This window comes from Brassica napus, chromosome C6 (assembly GCF_020379485.1).
Source record: "Brassica napus cultivar Da-Ae chromosome C6, Da-Ae, whole genome shotgun sequence".
NCBI lineage: Eukaryota > Viridiplantae > Streptophyta > Magnoliopsida > Brassicales > Brassicaceae > Brassica > Brassica napus.
The window spans coordinates 5,909,290-5,926,847 of NC_063449.1; the positions used below are offsets into that span (position 1 = coordinate 5,909,290).

A 17,558-nucleotide genomic window follows, 5' to 3' on the forward strand; every position below is an offset into this window, starting at 1 on the left:
GATAATTAGTAAAATAAAATAAAAAAAATCTTGAGATAATTAATTTTAACTTTTATGATTGAAAAAATAATCATTTACGATAACAACACAATATATGTATGAATTATCTCATACTCTAAAACACATTTTATTTGTTAGCCAAATTTTATTATATTAATTTATAATTGGATATCAAATAAATATGTATATTTTTTTAACTAATGATATCATGATTCTTAATCCAAACCAATACAGAAAATACATTCCTTAATTCCTATATAAAATAATAAAACAAATTTATGTTTTATAAAAATAAATTTCCCACAGTAGATGTACTTCAGATACGTCTGCATTTAAGGTTAAACTTAATCAAATATTATTATAATAAGTTTACTTTAGATATATTATCATTTAAGGTTTAAACTTAATCAAATATAATTATACCAATAACACAATTTGACAACTACTTATGCTATATTGAAAATTATAATTGTAATATAAGATTGGGTCTCTACTTTTTCAGTTTAACGGAAGTAACACCGACTTTGGAAACCAATGTTTTTGCGTATTAAATTGTTCAAAAAACATAGTGATCATTTTTAAATATAATTTTATTATTAATTATTAGTATATATCTACAGAAATAAACACAGGAATTTAACTGTTATGTTTTTTTCCACCTGCTCAGCTAATTTATGAGCTGTCACACAAATAAAGGGAAAAGTTGTACTAACAAATATATATTAAACTTATATGACTAAATAATCAAATTTTAAGTTTAAATTATACTATAGAGATTATTTAAAATAAATTAAAAATCTGACAAATAAACAAAATTACTAAAAAAAACTATTGAAAATATGACAAATAAGTAAAATTAAGTAGTATAGATAGCATTTCAAGAAGACACTTGATGGAACACAACAAGACTGAAGCCTAGCCACTAGATCATGCAATCTGGTAATCCAAACACACATATCCAACTGATCCTCTGTCTCTTTTGTTGTATCTCTCCTCGTTCAAATTGATTGAGAAATTGTGGATGTCTAATGTATGTTTTATAGAGGGCTGAGAATCCTGTAATAGTATGTGAGAGGGTGTAAAATGCAAGCATGATGATGAGTTTTGAGTATTGAACTGAACAGAATTTGACTGGAATCTCAAGAAGCGTCTCAGTGTAGGACGTTGAAATTGAGCAGAGATTTGTCCTGCAGCAGAGTATGGTAGGACAATCTGGCAGAGAATTAGTCCCCCTTAGCTTATGCAAATGGAGAAGCGATATGGTTTTGTAGACATTCCCAAACTCCAGCTCCTCCCTGGCTTTTGTGTCATCAATTCTCTCTTAAAAAAAGCTAAGTGTATTGTTTGCCCGGTTTCATTAGCAGTAAGTAGATTAAGGTTAGTTCCTCTTGAAACCTTATTGTTTATGTTGTTACACCTAAAATATATGCATTGTGTCTTGTGAAAATGTGGGTGAAAATGTGTAGCGGCTTATGGATTTAACTCACCATCACAGAACCTGGAGGCTGGGATTGTATGGCGAGATAAGTTGGGCCACCACCTCTGCCAATACTTCCTCCTCGTCCATGAAACAATGTAACTTTGATGCCAAATTCATTGCAAGCAGCCACGACATCCTCCTGGGCTTTGTATAGTTCCCATGCTGCAGTAAAGCGACCAGCATCTTTTCCAGAATCAGAATATCCAACCATTATCTGCGCACACATATGTTATGTTTTCAAGGGTTTTAAGGTAGTACAACAGGCGCAGCCTACAAAGATGGATTTGGTTGAAACTAAGTATATCTACCTCTTGGTGTCCAGTGTGGTTCTTTTCGATGTGTTCTCTGTAACAGTCAATTGAAAGCAATTTCCTTATCACGGAGCCAGCGCCTCTTAAGTCTTTCACCGTTTCAAAAAGAGGAACCACTCGCAGTCTATCATGTAACAAAAACAAATCAGCATATCAACTACTTATGTCATCAAAACATATAAAACAGAGACACAGCAGCCATTATGAAAGTAGGCAGACATGCAAAATGATAAAGAATGTAGTGTTCCTTCAAAAAATTACACTCACGTTCCAGCAGGACATGGTCTTCCCAGATCACCACTGACGGCAAGTCGGGCATCTTTCTGTAGAAGTTCCACAGCGAGGACATCACTTGCCTACAAGTAGCAACAAATTAGTTTGCATCATTTTCGCTGCGGATCCAAAATAGTTACTTGTAGACATTGGCCTCAGCAAAGAGGTGACGGTAAAAGACTCAAATCTATCATACGTCTGAAGCCATGGAAATCACGTAAGCTCTCAGTGATTCACTTCCTAACTCAGCAGCAACTCGGAAAGTGTCTAGTACTTCTTTCACTTCAGGACCGACCTGCAACAGTTCAGTGATTTTGATGACTGCGTTGCAAACATAACGTACAGGAGATCACTTTTGTATCATACTGGGTTTCCTTGAAGTAAACGCATAAACATTCAAGTTATTGATTACTCCATTTGGTTACAATAAAATAAGTTGCAAGTTGAACATAAAAAGAAACCCACGGTGAGATCTCGCTGACCTCAATATTTGGGGGAATAAGAGGACGTTTCCCTTTCAGTTCTCTTGTCAAAAACTCGAGCTTCTTCTCTTCATCCCATTCACTATATGTGCCCATGTCCAAGTATGTTGTAATAGTATCCAAAGCTTCGGAATGCTTTGCAGCTTCCTGATTAATTAATCTTAGATCAGACAGAAATAACAGAAAATTAAGGAGCCAAAACAATAAGCCCCAAAAAAAAACATCACCTGTCGTAAATCAAGTTTCATCAAAACCATGCCGAAAGTAGCAACTCTACGGATCAAATCAGCAAGCCGGCCATCAGCTAGAACTCCGGAATCAGATGAATGCTGAGAAAATAGTAATTTTAAGTAAGGTAAAGATATTTAATGGGCAGTAAATTTGCATGGAGCAAGATCCTACCAGAGATTCATAGCAGAGAAGTAGTGGTTCCAAAAGTTGGTCTGATGTTTCATAGTAATCCCAAGGATCATATTCACAAGGAAGACCCTCAAGAAGAAGTTCCAGAAGCCTTCTTGTCTTCAAAAGCTGTAATCACAGATCATTACAAGTGAGTGGCTTTAAGCGAGAATATACAGTTTATCAATATGGTTATAAATTTCTGATATTGACAATATTAGCAAATAAGTTAAGCAGTAGCTAAAGATAAATGCCTTTGGAGATATAAACATGAACTCTTTCACATCTTTGGCGATGCTACTCCAGCTTAATGAGAAAAAGGAGTAAGGATCTGCACCTTTTCCTCAACTTCCCCAAGAACAATCCGATAAGGAGCAATTCCAGCTCGTTTAGGTGGAGTTGGTTCTAATAGCTTCTGAAAGCTGGTCCTCCCAATCTGAGAATCAGCAAGTAGTTTCTTCTGAAGCAGAAGTTGTGAACTCGAGGAGGAAGAACCTCGTGGAGTAATAGTTTGCTGAGAACCATTAGAGTTGACGGAATTTCCATTTCCTGTCTTTATTTGCAAATTTGGGCCATATCCATCACTTGAAATGCCTTGAACATCCTATCCTATTTTAAGGAAGAAAATCAAGAAAACTATCAAGTACATACAAACACAGCCAGAGTATCTTTAATATGCATCTCTAAAACGAATGCTTCACCTGGCGACTGAGTGGAATATAATCTGTCACAGGAACTTCAAGCTTAGGATACTGTGATTCACCACATTCTGCAGGTGAGATATCAGATACTTAGTAAGATGAAGCGTAAATGTAGAACAAAGTCTATATGCATGATTGTATGTTCAAAACGTTTATAAGAGAATATTCTACGCATGAAATCCTGTACCAGCACATAAGGGAAGGTCAGCTCTAGGTGGAAGTTGAGTGGGTAGGGATAAGCCCTGCTGGTTTGGAAATTTTGGTTGGCTTCTTCCTACATTCGTACCCCAACTTTCAATATCTTCTTGGGCAGAAATTTCTGATGAGAGCAAAAAAAAAACAGCTTCAACATTTGTTCTCTCAAGAATCAAGAAAAATATGAGTCATGAGCTGTCTCCCAGAAGCTTACCTTTTTCAAGAATCTCATCTGCCAATCTTGACAATCTATCGCTGCATCGATTCATAGACAGTTCAAATCTTAAGCTATCAATCTCTCTTATGTACAGATCGATAGCCATCCACCTAGACATAAGCGATACTTCTTTCGTGACCTGGAAGTTTATGATAAAAGCCAATCGTGTGTCCGCAAGTTATATACTAGTTGTGGACATGGACATCTTAACACTGAGGTCGTTGGTTGATACCTTTAAGAGATTATTCTTCGCCATAGTCTCCAGAAAGGAAAAACCCACATAACCACATTTACACTGTTACTCCCACCGTCACCGGCACCGCCGAGGCCACCACCACGAGCGGTTCCAACTCGCTCAAAATCTCATTTTTGGATGTTGAAGATTTACCATGTGACCACATCCAATTCAACCAACTAGCTCTCGATCTCTGATCAGACAGCTCTGATCGAGCTGTTTTATCGGAGATCGAGAGCTATGGTTTGGTCACGGGGAAGTTTCCAGCAGATCGAAAGATGAGACCTTTAACGAGTTAAAACCAAAATTTGATCGTGGTGATGGTACCGGCGGTGCCGGTGACGGTGAGAGTAACGGTGGAAACATGGTTATCTGAGTTTCTTCTTCCCGGAAACTATAACGAAGAACAAACTCTTAAAAGTATAAGCCAATGACCTCTTTGTTAAGGTGTCCATGTCCACAATTAGTGTATAACTCTACTATCCAAGCTTAGAGTCCACGTCCACAATTAATTTTGTTTACAAGTTAAAATACATATATGAAAATGGATTTTAAAAAATAGAGAATTTTATATATAATTTATTATGATAATTATTTTTATTTAATATATTTTAGATTTTGAGATAAAAGACAAAAAAATAAGAGAAACTCAAAATGTGTATTAAAGGTAATCAACTCTCGAAAAAATGAGAATTTTAAAAACAGAAAACAATGTTGATGTCAAAAAAAACACAGAAAAAATGTTGTAAAAATCAAACATCAAACAGAAAATGTTGCGGTTGAGGCCTGTGATATGCCAGGGTGTACACATGTGAGTGACCCCCACCACCGCTATGTAGAGCATTTAGGTTCACACTGCTTCTTTCATTTCTCAATTTTTTCTTTTCGAATTTGTTATATAATTTTTTTTTCAAAACCAAAATTAGGATAATTTAGGATTAGTATCCCTCGAATCCATTATCCATTTTATCCTAACTGTGTCGCTTTCTCTTCTTCAAACACTTGAAATAAATGTTTATTTTTCTTTTCTTTAAACAACCAATACCTTCCTTCTTCTCCAAGAAAAGGACAAAGCTATAATCTTCCTTTTCTAAAAAAAAACAAATACTAAAATTAACTGTTTTAGTTAGATACATAATAATTGTTATGAGCAACTTGCATGAGACATAATCATACAATAGATTATGATAATTAACATGCGAGTTATTCTTGGGTTCATCCTTGGTTCACCTCCTAGGTTCACCTCCTAGGATGAATCTCTGGGTTCACCAGCCAATAAAATTTCATTATTTCAAATTCGATATCTTTTAAAAAAGAAAATAAAATATTATCAATTTATATTATGTTTTTAAAATAAAAAAGTAAAAAAAAAAAATAGCAGCTACAGAAAAAAAAAAATTAAAAAAATCTTTTTAACGTCGTCAGCAAAACACTAAACCCTAAATCCTAATCCATAAATTTTAAATCCTAATCCCCAAACCCTAAATCATAAACCCTAAATCCTTGAGTGTTTTAGTGTTTAGTGATTTTGATTTAGAGTTTAAGATTTATCCTAGAGTTTAAAATTTATACGAGAATTTAGGGTTTACCCATGGGTTTAGAGTTTAGGATTTAGGGTTTAGGGATTAGGATTTAGGGTTTAATATTTTGCTGACGACGTTATAATATTTTTTTTTTGTAATTACTACTATTTTTTATTTATTTCTTTTTTTGTAATTACTACTATTTTTTATTTATTTCTTTTTACCTTTTAATTTAAAAAAAAATATAATTTGACAATATTTTTTTTTTTAAAAAAATATCAAATATTAAATAACAAAATCATATTGGTCGGTGAACCTAGAGAATAACTCTTACCATGCGAGTTCCCATTTCAAACTTCTGTTAATCCTACTAAATACGCACTAATGTTGGTTTGAACCAATCAAAGAAAACTTCACATGAGAGAAACTAATCTTATAACATAATTTGTCAGAACATAAAAGAAAGTGAGGATGTTTTATTCATTTCATATTGGATGAGGACGAGATGAAATGATAAGTTAGGGACTTCTTTAAAAACATTTCGTCGTTTATCATCACGAATTGAATAAGAGAGTTGTGATTCTTTGTCTCTTTCCTTGTCTAGTGAGAGAGAGTATACAGACCCTCGAATGCCATATCACAGGACCTTCTATTAACCCTTTTTATAATCTCTCTCTTTTCTCTCTCTCTCTCTCTCTCTCTCTGGTTTGGTTTTGGCTATGGTGGTGAATAGTCAAGCTTTCTTGTTAGCATTAATTGCATTACTTGGAACCCAACTGTCTTCACTAATGGCTGCAGGTTTGTCTTTCCAATTTTTCCTCTGTTTTGCTTCTCTCAAAAAGCTTATTTTTCTAATTTTGTCCTCTTCTAAAATCAAAAGATAATATGGTGGTCCTTTTCATCAAAATCAGATTTTGAGCTTCTGGGTTTTCAAAATTTTGTTGCTTTCTTGTACTAGAGTTTGAATTTTGATGAGTTGCTTACATGCAAATACTCTGTTTTGGATTGAAAACAGATCTTGAAAAATAAATAAAATTTTAAGTTTTTTTTTTTGTAAAAGAATAAAATTTTAAATTTCCATGAGTAAAATCAGTTATATAAACTTTAATTTTGTTTGAACAAAAAAAAAACTTTAATTTTGTTTGTGACCAAAAAAAGAAAAAAACTTTAATTTTGTTGAAGCAGTGATTAAAGCTTGAAACTTTTACATTATCTTTCTAGATTTTGAGGCAAATCTCTGTTCTTGCTTCTCTGTTTCAGACACTAAGGTTTTACTGCTTTGTTGTCTGTGTGACTGTGTGTCTGCAGATTGTCCATTAGATTTCACTTCATCAAACTTCACTCTAGTAGCTTCTGTCTGCTCCAACATAACCAACAGAGGCAAATGCTGCCGCTACATGAACGCTTTCGTTGCTATATCCGTGGCTCGTTACGCCAACATATCAAACAATCTCGGAGTCACATCGGATCTATCCGAAACCTGCGTTGCCTCCATCTCCAAAACAATGGAGCTCTATGGAGTCCCTAGAAACGCGACTAGCTTCTGCGGGTTAGGAACCAAGATCCTGGTCACGTACAGCTGCGAAGGCCGGACCACTGTAACGCAAATGCACCAGTCTCCAACGTTTGGACACGTTACAAGAAACTGCAGGGGCCCGCTTTCTCCGGTGAACCAGTGCAGGAAGTGTTTGAACTCTGGTATCACTTACCTTCGTAATCTAGTTGGTGCGGAGACTAATAACGTTACTCTGAGTACTTGTCGTGATGCGACTTACGCAACATTAGCAAGCCGTATGGACGATGCTTCGGCTCTTGAACTACTTGGTTGTTTCTTTCAAGTGACAGAGCTTAGTGTTGTCCCTTCAGGTTAGACGGTTACTCCTTCCGGTTTACTCCCTCGGTTCCAAGATATAAGATGTTTTGATATTTTTCAAGTACTCTAACTTTATTGAAAATTGGTTAACCCAATAACATTTTACTAAATTATTTATGATTGGTTAATTTATGTTTAATTTATATAATTTAATAATTTTATTTCCTACAAGGTAAGTTTCTTAATCTTTGTGCATTTAAGCAAAACATCTTATATTATGGAACAGATTAAGTATTTTTTATTAGTTGAAAGATAGTTAGGTGTATACTTAATGACATTTTTATTTAGAAAATATAGAAAATTAAATATTTCTCTTAATTTCTGTGCACAAATCTAAAACTAAATTAAAAATGAAACACAGAAAGTATAATTTTCTTACCATCATCACATTCAGGTTTGTATCTTTTTATGATTTGGTTCGTATGTGGACAGTCTCATTTCCACCTATGGAGAGTCCAGGACCGTCTCCAAGCGTGATTGATGCTGATGTCCCAAGCAAGAGTGATTCTCCAATGACTTCTTCAAGTGAAAGCAACAATCCATATCACTTAACATTGCTTCCAACCATTGGGATTGTTGTTACGGCTGTTTCTCTTACGATGCTCGTGGTTCTGGTGATTCTTATCCGTAGAAAGAACCGGGAACTCGATGAATCTGAGAGTTTGGATAGAAAATCAGCAAAAACACGTCCTTCTCCCCGGCCTGTATTCAAGATTCATCAAGGTGAGAAAAACAACATGTGTACTTTCATTACATTAAATCATATGAATGATAAATTGATAGACTAGAAAGGACCCTGACCATTGTGTCAGAAGTCCCCATTTGGAATGACTGATAGGACGAAACTAATATTACATGATGTGGTTTCGTTTTTTTCTGTAGATGATTCTTCTCCTTTCCAAAAGTTCAGCTACAAGGAAATGACAACTGCAACAAAAGAGTTCAACACAGTGATTGGTCATGGAGGTTTTGGGACTGTTTACAAAGCCGAGTTCAGCGATGGATTGGTTGCAGCTGTAAAGAGAATGAACAAAGCCTCTGAACAATCTAAACAAGATTTCTGCAGAGAGATAGAGCTTTTGGCTAAGCTCCATCACCGTAACCTCGTTGACTTGAAAGGCTTTTGCATTGAAAAGAAAGAAAGGTGAAGAAACACACATTGTTTTCTCTCCCTTCTGCATTTATCTAAAACGTAAAAAAGTTTAAAAAAGTATGCTCATCTTCGTTTTTTTTGTCCTACAATCTTTCAGGTTCCTCATCTATGAGTACATGGAAAATGGGAGCTTAAAAGATCATCTACATTGTATGTATATGATTCTTCTATGTTAAGCATAAAAGATTCGTGGTGTTGTAACTTCTCTTATTTTCTCTCTCTCCAATGCAGCTACAGAGAAGCCTCCACTTAGTTGGGAAACAAGAATGAAAATAGCTATTGATGTGGCTAATGCTTTGGTACGCATTCCATAGCCTTTCCCACATACACTTCCTCTAGTAAACTGATATACCCTTTTAAGTTTAATTATGAGTGTCTTACAGTTTTTGATTCTTGGCTGCAACTATGTTCTATTCTCCAGGAATATCTTCATTTCTACTGTGATCCACCTCTCTGCCACAGAGACATTAAATCAAGCAATATACTACTGGATGATAAATTTGTAGCTAAAGTATGCACCCTCACTCATTATCTATGTTATAGAAACCATTCAACTTGTTTTAAATAATGTTTTCTTGGTGCAGCTTTCAGATTTTGGCCTTGCACATTCGTCTAGAGATGGATCTGTTTGTTTTGAGCCTGTGAATACTGATATTCATGGAACTCCAGGTTAAGAAGAGAGATACATAACAAAACAAAACAACATGACTACTTCTGATGGAAACTGAATTTTAATTTTTCAGGTTATGTAGATCCAGAGTATGTGGTGACACAAGAGCTGACAGAGAAGAGTGATGTGTACAGCTACGGAGTTGTGTTGCTGGAGATTATAACGGGAAGAAGAGCTGTTGATGAAGGTAGGAACCTTGTTGAAACGTCTCAGCGGTTTCTAGTGACTAAATCAAGACACAAGGATCTAGTAGACCCGAGGATAAAAGACTCCATTGACGATGATGATAATGGAGAGAGACAGCTTGAAGCTGTTGTGACGGTTGTGAGAATGTGTACTGAGAAAGAAGGCCGGTCTAGGCCATCGATTAAGCAAGTGTTGAGGATGCTGTGTGAAAGCTATGATCTGTTGCATAGCGAATTTGCTAAAGCTGTTGATGAAGAGGTGGGGCAAGATACTATGCAGAGAACCGTTTTGAGGTTTCAAAGAAGCAATAATAACCGATTCATTGGTGGTTCATCATCGTCCAAGTCGCTTTGCAGCCAGAGTGTACCTCACTCTCCAGTAAATGGACTCTCTTTCTGAGTTAAATCTTTAAGTTTCACATATAAATATAACATTTATGAATTCATATTGAAAGCTCTCTCATACTCTGCACTCTTTTAAGTAGATTCAGTTCAAAAGATTTCTACATTGTCTGCATCTCTCCTGTACAGTAGAAACTATCTTCTATTACATTTTTTTTTTTGTCTTCCAAGTCCCAAGTCCGAGGGAGTTAAAGCCAGAGTCTTCCTTTTGATGGGTGTTGTACTACATTACCAGGCTCTTCTTGCTTGTGTTTTGTCTTCTTACCATGGACCAGTTAGGGTTCTTCTCAAGCATTGCGTTTTGGCCAGCCATGGACGCTGCTTGGACGGTTCCTTTAGCAGTAAATTAAACAAGCCGTATCAGTAAACTTAAGATCAAAAAGACAGTAGAGCACATTCAGACATACAAAAAGTATCTGAAAATGTAAAGAGTCTTTTGCTGTGGGTAGTTGTTGTTTACCTCATTCTTCTGTGTTTTCATAATTTCAGCCTGCATCATCATAGGGGAAGCTCAGTCAAAGAACTGAGCCAGCTAGATTCTTTAAGAAGACGTAAGAAAAAAACCAAAAAAATGGTAGAGAACGCACCTGTTTTCTCTGCAAATCTTGATTCAGTTGCTTGAGATTTTCAATCTCGGCTTCGAGTTCCAAGGTGTAAGCCTGTGGTTAATCCCAACATCGATATCAATATCAAAGTTCTTGAAAAAGAATAGGTAATGAACACTTTTACCTGCTTTCGAGCCCTTGATCTAGCAGCTGATTCACGATTCTTGATCATTCTCTTTTGTCTTCTCTCAACAACCTTCTCCACCACTCCTGTATTGCTTCTTCTTCCCTGACCACCAAACACATAAGGAACTGGTGATGACCAAGCTGCATTGTTTTCTGCACTATTCGTCCCCCCCGGAGAAGTAGATGCAACACTAACCCCTACTTTACCCATCACAGGCGCTGAAAATGTTACATTGGCGTGCTTTGGATAAATAGTTGGAGGCAATCTCTGATGTGGTTGTTGAAGCTGCTGTTGATGTGGCTGCTGTGCTTGATTCAAGATCATAGAACTATTGTTGCCCTTGAACCATATGTTGTTTTGATTCGGCTGACCAAATCCAATTCCCACACCGGTAGAAACACAGTTGTTTTGGTTCTGTTGACTACAGTTAACATCTTCTTTCACAACACCAGCTCGGAGCAAGAAGTCCTCTAAAGTCATTTCCCCTAGAGTCTCCTGCCTCTCAGGCGCATCCCTCCCGTTACAACTATCTTTGGACATCAAGTGTTTCCAGACCTCATCAACAGTTTTCTGACTAAGCGTTCTAGGCAAAGTCAAGGAGCCTTGCCTCTGCACAAGACCCCCTCCTCCTGGAGCAAAGCCACTACTTGGTTGCTGCACGGATGCAATGGAGGATGTCGTTGTCATGATGGGTTGAGTAGTTTCCTCAGCAGTCCATATGTTCTTGAGAAGCTCATCCATATTCATTGACCCAAACTCTTTCCCTGGCTCGCCTAATGTGCTCTGAAGCTCATCAAATGTTAACGAATATAACGAAGACTGCCTCCCCAATGGCTTTGACTGGTTATTGTCACTCCCATTACCTCCTGAAGAGTCTACTCCTAAGCTGTTGAAATTGATGTGAGTACCCATCAATTCCCTCTTCAGATCTTGAAACTAAATGAATCACACCCTCTTTAGCTTTTACCTATAAGAGAGCAAAAAAACCATTGATCTCTTGTTACATACAAGTATTTGTGTATCTGAGCACCCAATTTCAGACCAATAATAAAAAGAGATTAAAATTAAAAAAAATCTTTAAGCTTTGACCATTCTTGAAAGTTGAATGAACACAAAAGATAAAATTCAAGAAACCCAAGAAAATACAAAAAGACGGATCGGTTCATGAAGGACCAAAAAAAAAGAAGAAGACTTTGAACTCTTATTCCACTACACGTAATTACTCCTTCATAACTACTACTTTATTTACTACATACAGAAAGAAGAAGAAAAAAAACAGATCAGATGTAATGAATCGGACAAACCATAAAAAAAAAAAGATTAACAGTTCAAGGGATGATTAGACAAAGACAGATGTAAAGATAAATAGGTTTAAGAGTTCTCACCTAATGTTATTGGTGACTGTGGAAACACGAGAAGAGTTGCGGGAGAGAGACGACAAGTGTGTGCTTGCTACTACCTCGACACAAACTGCCATTTTAAGGGGGTGAGCTTTTTCCTCTTTAAGGGTTTTTTAGATATTTTGTTTCCAATTTTTAGAGTAAATTAATAAATATCCTGTTTAGTTTAGTTTATATTAAATTTGTTAAGCTTATATTCACTTATTTGAGCCGACATCCACGTTGACTGGTAACCAATGAGAAGCTGAGACGTGTGAAAGTATTACTCGTTGATTCTGTTGCCTTCTCAGAGTGGTGAATAGGTGAAACAGATCGTGTTTGGAGTTTTCTTCACACTTTATTTTAACTAGGAGTATAGCTCCGCGAAGCCGGATAACTTATTGATCGTTGTGTAGTTTTGTATACGGGATTTTGTCGTTTATTTTTTTCCACTTTTGTTTTTCCGTGTTGTATATAATGGTGATGAACATAACATTTGAAAGTCACACATTTTGATTAAGTTGATATAAGAATGACCGGCGAATTCATATGCATTATTTTCGTAATGATTTGATCGACCATTAGCGTTATTAGCGCTTTCATGTTCAAAAGATAAAGTTTATGAAGTTGTTTAGTATTTACTTAAGTAGTTGTTAGTATATAAAACAAATAGTGTAAGAAACAAAATATAAAATTTGAATTCAAAAAATTAAGCAATTTATCGAACAATAAATTAAATTATTTTCTTATTTTACCTAAATTAATTTCAAAAATATAGAATTGTAATAAATTATTATTTTTTTTTAAATTAATAACTCTAGAAAAATTTATAAAATTATACGGTTGCAAAATTATTTATTTTTAGAGTTTTACTCGACTTTGTTAAAAATAGTTTATGGTGGACAAAAAAATGTCAGAAATAGGTAAACCAAAAAAATACACTACTGACAAATCTTGTATGAGTTAGAACCTGTCGACGTTTCATTAATAATCCAAAATAGAAATAAAATCTCCGAACAGAGAAAACATGCAAGGGAAAAAATATCCAAAGTTTATGATGGGAAACAAAGATAATAGCAGTTTTTAAAAATGCATAGAAAAGACGTTGACGGGCTGATAGGAATATAATAGATATTTCCAATCACTCACGGCAGCGCTTGCAGTTGTTCTGAACGTCTGAAATCTCTGGAGGATCTGCTGCAGCACATTCCTCATCGACCTTGTCTCCCAAAACAGACGGGGCCGATGATGATGCCAATCCTACGTCACCTTCACTGCTTGGAAGAATGTTCTCATTGTGCTCATGAAATACATGAACGTGATGACAAGTAAAATTAGACAACCTTGCCATGGTTCTCTATGATGGTATCTTCAGTGATGGTGGAGATAATGAAGGTACGGTGATTGCTATTAATGGCTTCCATCAATTTGAGAGCTCTCCATATTTTGGGCTGGATCTTGGCAAGTAGCTATGAATACATCAAACACTATGTTGCTGGCATGAGATTTGAATTGACCTAGAGAGCCTGCAACAACATAGACGGTGAGGTTCTTGAGTATATTAAGCTCCACCAAGCCAGACACACTCGTTTTCAGCACCTTGTTCCCTATCTCTCTTCTAATTACTGCCATGTCCCTCGATGCAGTTCACCGCAGCAGGTTTGTTAATGTCGGAGAAGAAGTTATCTGACCAATAAATTTCAAGTTTGTAAGTCTCAAGATGACACTAAGCTAAAAGGCATTGTTTTAAAATCAAACCAATAACATACAAAATGAACTCACCAGAGATCCTGATCACATCCATGTCAGGGGAATCATCGCTGAGGAACTCAATAACATTATGCACACCTTTGGTTACCATGTCCATCCCCATTGCACCACACCGGTGTTACAACTGAACCATACATAGCCATTTTTTCCCTACCAATGTACAGTGTACAGTTTGTAGCCTCGTAAATCTAATTGATATGCATCCAAAAAATCATTATGTCATCAGCAAAAGTTTCAACCTTGAGTCGAACCACACCACAAACATAAAAAATTTTACATCTTGGTGGTATCTGTTGAAAATGACACCCGACGTTTCGAAGTGATATGTATTCTCCTAGGAAGGCTTAAGTTCCATAGCACGTTGGCACGACAAAAACCGGACAATAGGCGCTCTAGTTGTACCGTCCTTCAGCTCCGCCTGAGACGTACCCAGCCTTGCAGCCTCTGTTAGTCCTAGCAACCAAATAACTTTCCGATATAGCCCATCAGAACAGAGTTTACATCATATTAGTTAATCGGACAACTTCAAAGCGATCAATCAACTTTCACGATCGACCCCCTATTGATATCTTGCATATTTCAATTGTCTTATCCATTCACCCATGTGCATTTTGATCATATAGACTAGGATTTAGCCATGTTTATGTTGCATTTTTCATACATGAGTCCTTATCAGGTATTGGAGTACCATATGGAGTTCTTGGAGACATTTGGGTGCATTTGGAGCTCAAAAGAGGTGATAAAGGTGATCATTGGACGAGCAATGCATGGGAACGACCTCACCGGAGCGACACCGTGAAGTCGCTGTGACACCCTTTCAGAGCGACTTGACCGAAACGACACAGCGAGGCCGCTCGCGTCTCCATCACCCGGAGCGACGTGACCGGAGCGACACAGCGAGGTCGCTCGCGTCTCCATCACCCGGAGCGACGTGACCGGAGCGACACAGCGAGGTCGCTCGCGAAGAGCGACCCAGAGCGACGTCTCGCAGCGACCCCTCCAGGTCGCTCCCGAAGCCTAGAGCGACCTCCCGGAGCGACTACTGGAGGTCGCTGCGCGCTTTCTGTTTGCTCGAATTCATTTCTACTCAAGGGCCTTTTGGTCATTTCATTATGCACGTTTTTACTTCTGAAAACCTATGTTTTAAGTATTTTTGGCAGCCACCAGACAGATTATCTTTCGTTCTAAGAAAAACCTTGAAACCATGGTGTGGGCATTGAGCTTGGTAGCCCTTGAATCTCTCCGAGGCTTCACTGAAGCCTTCCAAGCCTTTCTGTTGAAAACTGGAGATCTCATTTCTCAGCTTAGCAGTTCTTGAAGTAGAGAAGAACTTCTCCAAGAAAGCTTTCTTGCAGTCATCCCAAGTGGTGATTGAGTCACTTGGTAGAGACTTCTCCCACTGTCGTGCCTTATCCCCCAGAGAGAAAGGGAATAACTTCAGCTTTAAGGCATCCTCAGACACACCATTGGTTTTTGACAAACCACAGTAGCTGTCGAACCTGTCCAAGTGATCAAATGGGTCCTCTAGAGCCAAGCCATGATACTTGTTGTTCTCGATCACGTTGAGGAGTCCTGATTTGATCTCAAAGTTGTTGGCTTCTACAGCTGGTGCTCGGATTCCCAATCTATGACCATGAATGTTGGGGCGGTCATAAGTGCCAATGGGACGAGCTGCTCGCTGTTGGTTTTGAGGAACGTTGTTGGCATCATTTTGAGGTATGTCTCCCATATCAGTATCCAATCTCTGCAAGTGAGACTGTTGCTCTTCTTCTCTTCTCTTTCTAGCACACTCTCTCTCTAAAGCTCTGATGTCTGCGGCTCTTGGAACTAGGTTTGATGGACCCCTGCTCCTCAAGTTCATACACCTGTAAATTAAAGGGAGGTGAAGAAAGAGAATCAGTAACTAAAGAAAATAAAAATGACTTAGTCTCAAGCAAATGACTAAATCTCAATGTTCAAATCTACTTAGAATTTGGCAACGGCGCCAATTTGATGTTAGGAGTTTTCAAGGCTCCTAAGACAAATTTTGTAGTATAAATGATTGTTGAACCAATTCCAAGGGATTTCAAGCACTGGGAATGCAAGTACTCACTTAATCTAAGTGCAACCGATGATTTTAAAGGTTTTCTAAACTAATGATTATTACTAATGCAGTTTCAGAATAATAAAAACGGTAAATGAGTTGACTTTCTTAACTAAGGAAATGAGAACTCATGGGCATAGGAATTAGACCTTGGGTGATCAAGTTTCAAACTAAGGATGGCAAACGAACAATCAAACTATCAACCTTAAGCTTAGACACGATTCTAAACAAACTCTATGTCTAGATGAATGTTCATTTACTAACACATTTCAAATAACAAATGTCTTCGGTTGAATAATATGGAAGCAATCATTACTAACAGGTCTAAGGCTATTTTAGCATTTCTAACAACAAATGTCTTTGGCAAAATATGCTAAAAGCTTAGAAGAGTTGTTTCAGGCATTTCATCGAACACCTTTTGGGTGAGAAATGCCTAAAGATCAACTTTTGAGAAGCTAACTCAGAAGATGCATTATGATTACTCTACTAGCAAGGTTTTAGAATGATCTACTCTAAAACATCATAGCTCTAACCTAATCACCCTTAATCTTCCTAACCCATGAATTCAAATGGAGATTACTCACTACTCTTCATGATTCTTCTTAAACCCATTTTGGATTTCAGATTAATCATATAGAGGGATACAACAACGAATTGGAAAACACAGAATTGCAATAACGAGATAAACAAAGATGATTCAAGAGATGAACTTTCCAAGGTTCGGAGTTCCAAGAGTTGTAATCAGTGATGGAGGGTTTCATTTCATCAACAAACTACTTGAGGGACTTCTCAGGAAGAACGATGTTAAGCACAAGGTTGCAACTCCTTACTATCCTTAAACAAGCGGTCAAGTTGAGATTTCTAACAGAGAGATCAAGTCCATTCTGGAGAAGATTGTGGGGATTACAAGGAAGGATTGGTCAGTTAAGCTTGATGATGCGCTTTGGGCTTACAGGACAGCTTACAAGACACTTCTGGGGACCACACCTTTCAACCTATTGGACGGGAAAGCTTGCCATCTACCAGTGGAGCTTGAGTACAAGGCACTTTGGGCAGTAAAGTTGCTGAACTTTGACATCAAGAGTGCCAAGGAGAAAATGCTTTTTCAGCTACATGGGCTTGATGAGATAAGAATGGATGCCTTCGAAAACTCAAGGATCTACAAGGAGAAGACTAAATCTTTCCATGACAAGAATATCCTAAAGAGAGAGTTTAAAGAAGGAGATCAAGTTCTTCTCTACAACTCAAGACTGAAGTTGTTTCCAGGAAAGCTTAAGTCAAGGTGGTCCGACCCTTTCAAGGTCAAAGAGGTTAAGCCATATGGAGCAATAGTTTCGTGGAGTACTGATGGAAGAGACTTCACAATCAATGGGCAAAGGGCTAAGCTCTACATGGCTGATGCACCTGAGGAAGATGGAGTTTCAACTCCACTGTCTGATCCTACCCCAGCCTAGTTCAAACGGAGGCAAAGTCAAGCTAGAGACTTAAAACAAGC

General features: G+C 37.2%; 3 protein-coding genes, 1 non-coding gene and 1 pseudogene across 10 annotated transcripts; 2 read left to right on the plus strand and 3 right to left on the minus strand.

Moving 5' to 3' along the window:
• Nucleotides 1-799: 799 nt before the first annotated feature.
• LOC106402989 (phosphoenolpyruvate carboxylase 4-like) lies at nucleotides 800-4,528 on the minus strand. 4 transcript variants are annotated; one of them, XM_048761679.1, is made up of 12 exons: nucleotides 4,056-4,528; nucleotides 3,834-3,965; nucleotides 3,647-3,714; nucleotides 3,283-3,549; nucleotides 2,949-3,074; nucleotides 2,774-2,875; nucleotides 2,547-2,693; nucleotides 2,261-2,359; nucleotides 2,059-2,147; nucleotides 1,789-1,915; nucleotides 1,488-1,694; nucleotides 800-1,299 (listed from the first exon to the last, which is right to left on the minus strand). In XM_048761679.1, exons 1-12 carry the CDS (start codon nucleotides 4,174-4,176, stop codon nucleotides 1,234-1,236), a joined length of 1,551 nt encoding a protein of 516 aa, XP_048617636.1. In that variant the 5' UTR covers nucleotides 4,177-4,528; the 3' UTR covers nucleotides 800-1,233. The 4 variants fall into 4 exon arrangements, with proteins under 4 accessions (XP_048617636.1, XP_048617637.1, XP_013699269.1 ...); XM_048761680.1 differs by having other exon boundaries at nucleotides 800-1,295; nucleotides 4,056-4,525; XM_013843815.3 differs by having other exon boundaries at nucleotides 800-1,417; nucleotides 4,056-4,514.
• Nucleotides 4,529-6,300: 1,772 nt separating this feature from the next.
• On the plus strand, nucleotides 6,301-10,263 carry LOC106405709 (probable receptor-like protein kinase At1g49730). Of its 2 annotated transcripts, none has more exons than XM_013846241.3 (9): nucleotides 6,301-6,614; nucleotides 7,125-7,682; nucleotides 8,122-8,412; nucleotides 8,572-8,833; nucleotides 8,940-8,992; nucleotides 9,074-9,141; nucleotides 9,264-9,353; nucleotides 9,427-9,511; nucleotides 9,595-10,263. In XM_013846241.3, the coding sequence occupies exons 1-9, from the start codon at nucleotides 6,536-6,538 to the stop codon at nucleotides 10,095-10,097; spliced, it is 1,989 nt and encodes a 662-aa protein (XP_013701695.2). In that variant the 5' UTR covers nucleotides 6,301-6,535; the 3' UTR covers nucleotides 10,098-10,263. The 2 variants fall into 2 exon arrangements, with proteins under 2 accessions (XP_013701695.2, XP_013701696.2); XM_013846242.3 differs by having other exon boundaries at nucleotides 6,305-6,614; nucleotides 9,586-10,263.
• On the minus strand, nucleotides 10,112-12,407 carry LOC106405710 (ABSCISIC ACID-INSENSITIVE 5-like protein 4). Of its 3 annotated transcripts, XM_048761683.1 has the most exons (6): nucleotides 12,217-12,407; nucleotides 11,027-11,798; nucleotides 10,829-10,933; nucleotides 10,687-10,758; nucleotides 10,560-10,589; nucleotides 10,112-10,432 (listed from the first exon to the last, which is right to left on the minus strand). In XM_048761683.1, the coding sequence occupies exons 2-6, from the start codon at nucleotides 11,741-11,743 to the stop codon at nucleotides 10,361-10,363; spliced, it is 996 nt and encodes a 331-aa protein (XP_048617640.1). In that variant the 5' UTR covers nucleotides 11,744-11,798; nucleotides 12,217-12,407; the 3' UTR covers nucleotides 10,112-10,360. The 3 variants fall into 3 exon arrangements, with proteins under 3 accessions (XP_048617640.1, XP_048617638.1, XP_048617639.1); XM_048761681.1 differs by having other exon boundaries at nucleotides 10,829-11,798; XM_048761682.1 differs by lacking the exon at nucleotides 10,112-10,432 and having other exon boundaries at nucleotides 10,579-10,622; nucleotides 10,829-11,798.
• Nucleotides 12,408-13,351: 944 nt separating this feature from the next.
• Nucleotides 13,352-14,284, minus strand: LOC106404358 (annotated as a pseudogene).
• An 895-nt stretch (nucleotides 14,285-15,179) lies between these two features.
• LOC125589305 lies at nucleotides 15,180-15,286 on the plus strand. Its single transcript, XR_007325493.1, has one exon. It is a non-coding gene; the product is annotated as a small nucleolar RNA R71 (small nucleolar RNA).
• Nucleotides 15,287-17,558: the final 2,272 nt, after the last annotated feature.

What these genes read in the sequence shown, in the direction of transcription:
- LOC106405709 (XM_013846242.3), top strand. Translation starts at nt 6,536, where the DNA reads ATGGTGGTGAATAGTCAAGCTTTCTTGTTAGCATTAATTGCATTACTT. An exon ending in TGTATTCAAGATTCATCAAG is followed by an intron (nt 8,413 to 8,571) that starts GTGAGAAAAACA and finishes TTTTTTCTGTAG; the next exon opens with ATGATTCTTCTCCTTTCCAA. An exon ending in TGCATTGAAAAGAAAGAAAG is followed by an intron (nt 8,834 to 8,939) that starts GTGAAGAAACAC and finishes ACAATCTTTCAG; the next exon opens with GTTCCTCATCTATGAGTACA.
- LOC106405710 (XM_048761681.1), bottom strand. Translation starts at nt 11,743, where the DNA reads ATGGGTACTCACATCAATTTCAACAGCTTAGGAGTAGACTCTTCAGGA. An exon ending in AAGATTTGCAGAGAAAACAG is followed by an intron (nt 10,590 to 10,686) that starts GTGCGTTCTCTA and finishes ATGATGATGCAG; the next exon opens with GCTGAAATTATGAAAACACA. An exon ending in TGAAAACACAGAAGAATGAG is followed by an intron (nt 10,433 to 10,559) that starts GTAAACAACAAC and finishes TTACTGCTAAAG; the next exon opens with GAACCGTCCAAGCAGCGTCC.
- LOC106402989 (XM_048761679.1), bottom strand. Translation starts at nt 4,176, where the DNA reads ATGTCTAGGTGGATGGCTATCGATCTGTACATAAGAGAGATTGATAGC. An exon ending in TTATTCCCCCAAATATTGAG is followed by an intron (nt 2,360 to 2,546) that starts GTCAGCGAGATC and finishes GAACTGTTGCAG; the next exon opens with GTCGGTCCTGAAGTGAAAGA. An exon ending in AGCCTCCAGGTTCTGTGATG is followed by an intron (nt 1,300 to 1,487) that starts GTGAGTTAAATC and finishes ATGACACAAAAG; the next exon opens with CCAGGGAGGAGCTGGAGTTT.